This window comes from Poecilia reticulata, linkage group LG5 (assembly GCF_000633615.1).
Source record: "Poecilia reticulata strain Guanapo linkage group LG5, Guppy_female_1.0+MT, whole genome shotgun sequence".
Lineage (NCBI taxonomy): Eukaryota > Metazoa > Chordata > Actinopteri > Cyprinodontiformes > Poeciliidae > Poecilia > Poecilia reticulata.
Genome location: NC_024335.1, coordinates 16,223,936 through 16,233,163, shown reverse-complemented (window position 1 = coordinate 16,233,163; position 9,228 = coordinate 16,223,936). Strand labels below are relative to the sequence as shown.

Below are 9,228 nucleotides of genomic sequence, written 5' to 3'. Positions count from 1 at the left end.
TTTTTTTTTTTTTTTTTTATGAAATCAATATTTGATTGAGACACATACGACACATACAATTAATTCTATATTTAATAAAGGATTTCTGAATTTATTTAGTTTTAATAACTTCATTAAATATTTGAATAATTATTTCATAAGTTATTGGTTCATTGTAATGTGGCACTCTTCACTCTCCATAGATTCAAGTTATTACCACATACTGCTGACACATTAACCACAGTTAGTCCTCATATAAGCGGTTTGTACAACCTTCCAACCCACCAAGAAGATAACGCAAACCCTGTATATTATTGAATTTGTACATAAAAAGACCTTACAATAATAATTTTCATGATCAGGACGCATTTCTGTAGAGAATCTCAGGACCTAATGAGTCTGATTAGGGACTTCTGGTTTAAGGCACCTGCTGCTGGCTTTATCTGTGTCAAGGAATGTTGGGTGGAGGTAGGTGAGCTTGTGAGGGCGGAGGGGCGCGAGGCCAAGGCTGCTGGACCTCCACTAAACACCACACCCGTCCAGCAAGGTCCTCCCTCTCCACTTGTCTCCTCTCCACCCCTCTCAGGACTTGTTTTCAAGGGCCCCGCTTCCTTACAGGATGTTTGGTGTGGGTCACTGGATGCCGGCTTCCTGTGTATTGGGAGGAGGACTGACAGCGAAGTGAAGGCCAGACACCCTGTAGAATGTGGGGAGGAGGCGGCAGAAGAGGGGCGGGGGTGTTACACAAACACATAATGTGAAATGGAGAAGCCCACTCTATTGTTCCATGTGCAATCAGCGCTGTCTCATGTTATGAAATATGCTTCGGCGAGACATCCGCAGGAGCAGCGTTTAGGGTTTGGGCTCCTCTTGGTTAATCCAACTAAAACATAAAGATGCTCCGTGGATTAATTAGTCTTTTCTCGTTCTGCGCCGACACGTCCTCCATTGTCTTCTTCCACCTGCAGCTAAACACTTTTACTGTAAAGTCATATCCACCCCCCTAAAGTCTGCTGTCACCAGAGGGTTGGTTGGTATTTTGGGGGCTTTTAGCAATGGAGAGTCCAAACTGTGAAGATGGAAAGCTATCAGTCTGCTCAGAGACACACAAAAGGTGCAACCAATCCTTGGCCAAGAGAAGAAATAAAACCAACTTAGGTGTGTTCACACCAGCCCCATTTAGTCCGCTTTAATCGAATTCTAGTGTGTTTGCCTAGAAAGTCTGGTTCTGTTTGCAGAGGCATGAACCTATGTCTTAGTTCGGTACAAGTAAAGTATGGCGCAGTTCGATTGCAAACGTGGATGGAAGCGGACCGGAGACTCCTTCAAAAACAGGATGCCGACCGTAGCACAGTGCATTCTGGGTAAATACTACCCAAACAAACGTGTGAGAAATGGCTCATGACGACAAAACAGAAACTACAACCGCTAAAAAACTGACGCTAGTCCACTTTTGTTTACATTTTGCGAAGAAGGAAATTGCGCTCATGTCTTCTTCAGAGGTTTTTATGTCGTTTTCCTCAGTAAGTTCTTAGAGCAGCGCCACCACAGGTGAGGGAGGAAACAGGAAGCAATTAGTTCATATCGTTCGACACAGTGTGAAAGCTAACCAGTCCAACTGGAAATATAACAAACATTGCATTTTTGGTCCCCAATCGAGCCGAGTCTACCGGACTATCAGGTGTGAAAACGCCCTTAGATTGAGCAAGGAATTAACAGAAGGAAGGAGGAAGGCAAATGGACAGCTGAAAAATGAAATATGACGCGCAAAGGGGGTCGCGTACTCATGGGTCAGCCCTGCGAAGTCTGTTTGCTCAGCCCACGTCGGCGTCTCTGTGGAAGGAATCTTTCAGTAAACGAGCAGCACAGGGTGGAGCTCCCAAAAAATCCCGGTGGCCGCAGCCCAAAGGTCGCTCCGGCTTGGCTGCCACGCACTATTTTGTCTCCAGCCACCTAGCTAAAAAAGAAACAAAACAAACAACAAAAAGATTAGTGGGACTGTTTGTGTGTTGTTGTTGTGGTGAAGGTGGCACAGGCTCCACCTTCACCAGTCCTGCTCCTCTGTAGCCTGAGAAGCCTCTGGGTGGTGGGGGGTCCGGAGCAGGGCGGAGAATTCCTGGATGCTGCCCCTCGGGCCCCAGCGGATGTTTAGAGCACACATTAGGTGTGACCAATGATGTCATTTCTTTTGTCTGTGTTATGAAATACCTTTCATAAAACAATGGCGTGTTGGGCTTATTAGAACTCTTTATTGCTGTATCCAAACAAACATTTGCTTTAAAGTTCTGCTGTGTGCAGGCATGGGAATGGGACATTTAAAGTACCACTGAAAAGAAAACACCCAAAATTGAGGAAATTTTTTTTTTAATTTACTTGTATTGTCATTTCATTTAAAACATGAAAAGTCAGTAAAAAGCCATGAATCATGAAGGGATTCCTGCTTTTAGAAATTCTTCTTATAGTTCCAACCTCGGATTGCTGACCACCGCAGGTAAGACACTGACTGCTCATAAATACTGCAACACAACAAAAAAACTCGGAACAAGCACTTTAAATAGAGACTCTCTTGAAGCAGAGCTGAACCGCCACCTTGTGTCGGAGAGAGGTATTACATGCATTACATACGTTATCATTGATAAATCTTAGGCTTCCCATTTATCCAATTAGAATGATCTCAATCTCATTCCTCCGATTTTCTTTTTTTCTCTCTCCCGAACAGATGAATGATATTATGCTGTACACCTACCCACAACAAGATGGAAAATACAGACTCAAAAACACACTGTCCCTGTCAGGGATGAAGGTAAGCACAATTTTTTCTGATGACTTATTTTCATTTATGCTTTCCTCACACACACACACACACACACACTTGCCCACTGTTTTCCCCGTTTCGTATCTCTGCTGTGCGCACACAGGTGAGCAAACCCGTAGTGGACAACGTGCTCAACTGCCTTCGGATCGAGGTGTCCGACGTCACGATCACTCTCTCTGCCAGGTGAGCAACGCCAGCAGCTGCAGGTTTCAGCTAATTTTTATTTCTCTTTTAGAGCTATAAGGACATGGCATTCCAAATATGTATATATATATATATATATATATATATATATATATATATATATATGTGTATTTTTAAATATTCCTACTGCGAGCGATCATCGATTATTTATGTTAAGAGCAGAGAGCCGTGTGTGTGAGGAAGCAGTCACCCTGTATTTGTGCTTCAAGGCAAAAACGAAATAGTTTTCAGATCTTATTTTAGCAACTAGCGAAGTTAGCTTGGCCAGTGTCTGTAAACTGAAGTCTCTGAGGGTAGGACCTTTCTGCACAATGGAGACTTTCAAAAGGTTGCCAGCATTTCCAAGTTCAGCATTCTCCATAAAATACAAAAGGATAAAAACTTTGCTGCAAAATGTTTAGCCTTCCGCTGAAAGTCGGAAACCTAAATGAGTCTAAAACATGATTTTTATGTTTAAAATATTTTTTGTGTTTTTTTTTTTCTCAGTTCTGTAGGAGAGCGAGAGGATTGGTTTCACACTCTGAGTCGAGCCATCGCGGATCACGCTGCAGGACTCTGCACCTTTGGTGGTCCATGCAGTGAGGTAAAGTAGGAAATTATGAAATAAAATCGTTATCTGTATTACAAACATCCATTAACCTCAAAATGTTCAGTTAACTATTGCAGATGAAAGACCCTAAAGATAGTGGCAAAAAAAAAATAAAAAAACTGTAATTCATCTCTGGGTTATCTGTCTACTGGAATTAGCTAAATTAGTTCTGTTGACTGGAGCGTTTTTAGCTGTAGCATGTGAGGATCATTCCAACGCTGTTCCAACAGGCCCGTGAGAAACTGTGGATGGCTCTCGGTGAGGCCGCGCCTGTGCTTGTGCCAGTTTCCCAGGTGATGATGTGCATGAACTGCACCACAGATTTCAGCCTCACACTCAGACGACACCACTGCAATGCTTGTGGAAAGGTACGGTCCACTAAACTCTAAAGATCTTCATAAAAAAGGAAGAAAGGACGAGTTTTTATGCTTGTTATCTGAAAGATAAACGTCAAATACTGCTTTTTCTCTGCTGAGGCTGATGATATCACCCACGTTACTTCTCAGCTGAGCTTCTACGACCCACAATCTCTTGAAAACAAACAGCCATGTCCATGTTAGCATATGCTAACATTAAAGTGACATGGAGCCACATTAGCATTTCATTCTTTATTGGCTAAAAGCTCTGTTGTCACTTACAATTGCTGCGCTCAGTTCTTTTATAATTTTATAATAGATGATGAACCACCACTGCTCCAGCGGAGTAGCTGCTGTATGCTAATATTAGCATGCGTCAATAAAACATGATGTAAAGATACCATAGAAAATCAATTCTCCGTCTAAACACAATAGTGATATAATAGCTAAAATTACAACATGTGACAACATATCAATCCGACATTTTGGCCCTAATTTCTCCTCAAAACTGGCAGGAATAAACTTTTTAGTGAGTTTCAATATCGTATTCTAGTTCAAAAAACATTGAAAGAGGTTCACAGTAGAGATACAGGCTTTAATAGACTGCTCAGAAAGTAAGAGCATTGAAGTGTGTGTTCTAGTGAGACATACTTTCTGTTGTAGCGCTTTGTTGGCGTGCAAATCTGCTTACAGCTTATTTCAAGAGATGCATCAGTGCTGTGGAAATGAACCACAACATTGTTGGTTCATTTCTATCGATGACTGTTTGAGCTCAGCCTATGTAGGAGATTATTAATGTTTTGATAATGAGCTGTGTAGGTTTGCAGTTATTTCCATGTGTCCTGAACATCTCACATAAAGCACACTGATCCGTTCCATGTGTTTGAGCAGGTGGTGTGTCGAGCTTGTTCCAGGAACAGATACCCTCTGAAGTACCTGAAGGACAGAATGGCCAAAGTGTGTGACCACTGCTACGCTGAGCTCAGGAAAAGAGGTGACCACTTGGTTTTTTTAAGGATCATAGCTGAGAACGGAGTCAGCGGGACGTTGAATGTTGTGCACGTCTGCAGGCGGCAGCATATCGGGAGCGTGCGGTAACTCAAGCCCTCGGACTCATCGGGCCAGTCGGCCGCTCTCTGCTGTCTTCCAAAGCCTGCAGCCTCCCAGTCTGTGGAAGTCCAGGAAGAGCAGCTCCAACCTCAGCCAGGTGGGATAGAGATCACTGTTGTTTGTCCACCGTATGCAACTTGTTAGATAATCAGAAAATAGAAACTGTTCCCTGACCGGGAATCGAACCCGGGCCGCGGCGGTGAGAGCGCCGAATCCTAACCACTAGACCACCAGGGAGCTCTGGAGTTGTGCTCCTCCTCTGACGCCTGGAATGTCCGGCTCCCATGACAGCTGAGCTGAGCAGCTGCCAGCTGGGTTCATGTTAGCTCCCTGCCTTATTTCAAATGTGATATTTTAATGAAATGTTTGACAAAAGGTTTAAAAGTTGTTTTGTTTCCTAACTTGTTGGTAATAATATCATTTTTAGTTTAGTCCTGGCAACAAAAATGAGATCTGTGAAAACCCTTAACTGGTGCGTTTTAATTATTAGGTGTGATTAAATCTGAGTATAAAGTGGCTGGAGATTTGTGGCTCTACTTACATTAACACAGTTAATTAAAAAAAACACTTGTTTAGCAGCTAAAATTGTCTATTTAAGATATAATTTTGGCATTGAAGGTTCCATACAGAAAAGTCTCGATGTTCATCAGTTCCTTTATGTAGGCTCAAAACAAAGACTACCCCGGGCCGCACTTTGGACACCGTTAACGTAAAGCCATCCAGCATAAAACACCCATTTCTAGTCTTTCACTTTAACGTTTGTGTCATTTCTCTGTCGCGGCCCCATCGTCGTCGCCAGGCGTCACTCGGTGTGGATGGCTCCACCATGAGCGGCAGCCTGCAGCGCCGGAAGAAGAGCAAAAGGAAGTGGAAGAGGCTGTGGTTCCTCCTCAAAGATAAGGTGCTCTACACCTTCACAACCCGTGAGGTGAGGGGGCACAGAGTCTCCCGCACCAGCCCCAGAACACTCCCACCATCCCATTATCATTATGCAAATCCATTCTGGCTCAATCAAGAAGGCATGCTCTTTCTTTGCAACATCTATTCCTCCCTTTTCTTGATGTCGGGGGCCATTTTTCAACCTTTCTTCAAGCTCTCTCGGTCTCACCGGTAAATCGCTGAATTACTAATGGAGGGGATTCTCTGTGCTCTCTCTCTGTCTCTCTCTCTCTTTCTCTTTCTCCTCACAAATGCACAGGCTGTTTTTGTTGCACCGCTTTGCTGTTCTTGGAAAAAATAAAACGCCTGCTGTTTTCTTCCAGCTCTTACCAGCAGCGCTGCTCACCGCTCCTTGTGATTTTTGCACCACGTCTGATGGTTTTTAACTATGTGTTTTTCTTCTTCTTTTTTGCTTCAGGATAAAGTGGCTTCGGAAAGTCTACCTCTGCAGGGTTTCACCGTCAAGCTGACGGAGAAGCCAGACGGAGAAGAAAGCAGCAACGTGTTCCAGCTGTATCACAAGAAAACTCTGTACTACACCTTCAGAGCCGACGACCAGCACACCGCTCGCAGGTCGGCGCTGCCGTCTGAGGCGTGGAGGGGCTTGTTTCTGTACATACATTCATTTGCAGTCATTTCGAGTACATGACCCTGAAGCCACGTCGCTTTTTTTGTCGATTAAAATAAATATTTTGATGAAAAAAAGCTGATTTTAAGTTATACAGGTTTACATATGGATATTTGTTTTTAAAATGCTAAATGTTTAGTTTGTGTGTTTCAGATGGGTCAACGCCATCGAGGAGGCCACAGTTTTATAGCACCTGCTTGCCTTGGGCTAACACACCCTGCTGTGTGCAGCTGCTAGCACAACAAAACTACCTACTGACCAAGAAAGATTCAGCTCGTCTGATGTCAAATGGAAGAAAAACAAAATCACTGGATTCCTGAGAAGGCTGCCCCCCGGTGGCAAGGAACTGAACTTGTCAGTCTGTGAAGAAGATGAGTTTTTGCATGATGAATTATAAACTCTTCAGGCAATACAAAGTAGAAAAAAAAACCCCATGGGAGCCTTTTTCTTTTCAGAAGAAAGAAGAAGAAGAAGCCTGAGACAGAAGCTATTTTCTTCTATGTTTCAACTTTTTACAACAAACCTGACTGTACAGATCTACCAGATTTTTTTTTTCTTTTTAGATTACTTCTTTGTATTTTAATCTCTAAAAACATCCAAAGGTTTTCACCTCTGCAGGAGAAAACTTTGCTTATTTCAAAGTTTAAAAAAAAAATAATAATAATAATAAAAAAAGCATCAGACTGGACCAGCAAAAAGTAAAAAGCAGCTGCACAGCAACATCCACACTTTGTAAACGAGGAGCCATTTACCGACATTTTACTTCTGGTTATGAATATAAATATGCCGAATATTACGGTGAAATATCGGATTTATTTGTATAAAGTTGGTGTCATATGATACTCTGAGTAAGAGTTGTTCCTAACTGTTTGAAAACATTGTGTTTCATGTGAAGTTTTACTGAATTCATTGTAAAAAAACAAAAATATGACCCTCAGAATGCCTCCATATCAAAAGTATGTCAACAATTATTATGAACTATGCTTTGAACTTTGTTTTGTAAGTTTCTACATGGTAACAAAATCTGATTGTTCTGAAGTGCCAACTCAGTTGAATGCAGTTACATTTGCTCTAATTATTATTATTATTATAATTATTGAATGTGCCTGAAATTAAATGTATTCCTTATCCTTTATATTATCACAGTACTGTATGGAAACATGTTTTTTTTCCTTTCTTTTTTTTTATCAGTTACTGAAACTCAAACACAAGAATATAGTATTGTGGCTTTTTTTTTTTATTGAAGCATTTTTCTTTGTAAAGTATTATCGGCTGGAGTAAAGTGATCTGCCTTCATCAGAAGAAAGAACCCTGGATTTATTTCATCTGCTTTAACTAACACAGGCATTCGCATCTTTCATCATTAATGCATTTAGAAGCAGTTATCTGTAACACTTCAACCCGTCTCACAGCTTTATCTTTAAAACTTTTTTTTTTTTTTTCAGTTTTTCTACCCGTTTCCTTACATCAGTAGTCTTATAATGGATTGTATTTCCGTCATATAGGGCATTGTAAATGTTTGTGTACATAGAAGCATTATGAAATAAACAACTTTTAACGGTGTACGGCGTTGGGTTTTCTGCAGCGTGAAGAGATTTGTTGCTTTGGTGAAATATGATCCAGTTGTGTATAATAGCATCACGTCTCTCTAACAGAATGCACACTTAAAGAAGCGGCATTTACCCCGCTGGTGATAAATAAACGCCGGTGTGAGGCTGACAATCGCACGCTGTGTCTTGAATAGTCAAACATAGGTGAGGTAAGTATATCTTTCACCAGCAGGGGGCAGGTTTGCATCATCTGTTCATGGATATCTGAATTGGTTTCATAGGCAGTCGTCACCTGCAGTATAACACTCTGTAGCGTCTGCATTAGGGATAAATTCAGATTGGTTGGTCCTGAAGTTAACAGCTAATCTGAGAGGCTAAATATCAAACAGGCCTTAAAACAATCTGAAGAATATCAGCACTTAACGCAAACAGTGCTTTATAAAACTATAAACCATCGTTCTCTTTGAACAGGAAGTGGTTATTGTTTTACACAGGAAATGGAAATACACAGAAGGGTACCTTTGAGTAGCCAATAAACCGAATACATTTTGAATGGCATGGGGAGAAATTAGAACCTGACAAACTTGCCCAACCGACATTCAAACCCGTTTCTTTGTGGGGTAACGGTTAAAACTACGGCAACCCAGAGGGCTTAACACACGTGAAACAGGTCTGCGTGTCTTAGTTTGGCGGAGCAACAGTTGGCACAACAAATGTTAAATATTAGGATGTATTTGTTTCATTAAAGTTTTCTTTACACAACAGATTCAAAGCCGTTACTTTTGTTTTGCATAAAACGCAGTTCCTTGGCAATGTGATCATACCTCATGGCTTTTTTACATATTGCCTAAACAATACAACAGCTACAAATGGATGGTGTTGTATTTTAGTGGCATTTTATGTAAGAGACCAATGCAAAGTATTTCATTACTATGAAGCTGAACAAAAATTATACATTGTTTCAAAAATGTATAATTTTTGAAATTATACATTTTTGTATTCAATTTCAAAAGTTGGAATTCCAATTTACATTACATTTGTGTTACTGAAGGCACACA

General features: G+C 41.3%; 1 protein-coding gene and 1 non-coding gene across 3 annotated transcripts in view; one reads left to right on the top strand and one right to left on the bottom strand.

The window, feature by feature from the left end:
• Positions 1 to 8,183, top strand: part of fgd5a (FYVE, RhoGEF and PH domain containing 5a) — a 40,651-nt gene extending 32,468 nt beyond the window's left edge. Inside the window, exons 13-21 of one of the 2 annotated variants that reach the window (XM_008409583.2) lie at positions 2,699 to 2,782; positions 2,898 to 2,977; positions 3,485 to 3,581; positions 3,818 to 3,955; positions 4,835 to 4,937; positions 5,014 to 5,150; positions 5,853 to 5,954; positions 6,411 to 6,565; positions 6,774 to 8,183. In XM_008409583.2, the coding sequence (XP_008407805.1) occupies positions 2,699 to 2,782; positions 2,898 to 2,977; positions 3,485 to 3,581; positions 3,818 to 3,955; positions 4,835 to 4,937; positions 5,014 to 5,150; positions 5,853 to 5,954; positions 6,411 to 6,565; positions 6,774 to 6,810 (933 nt within the window). In that variant the 3' untranslated portion in view covers positions 6,811 to 8,183. Of the gene's footprint in view, positions 1 to 2,698; positions 2,783 to 2,897; positions 2,978 to 3,484; positions 3,582 to 3,817; positions 3,956 to 4,834; positions 4,938 to 5,013; positions 5,151 to 5,852; positions 5,982 to 6,410; positions 6,566 to 6,773 lie in introns of both variants that reach the window. The other variant, XM_008409582.2, reaches the window with a different exon arrangement.
• trnae-cuc (transfer RNA glutamic acid (anticodon CUC)) lies at positions 5,219 to 5,290 on the bottom strand. Its single transcript has one exon. It is a non-coding gene; the product is annotated as a tRNA-Glu (tRNA).
• Positions 8,184 to 9,228: the final 1,045 nt, after the last annotated feature.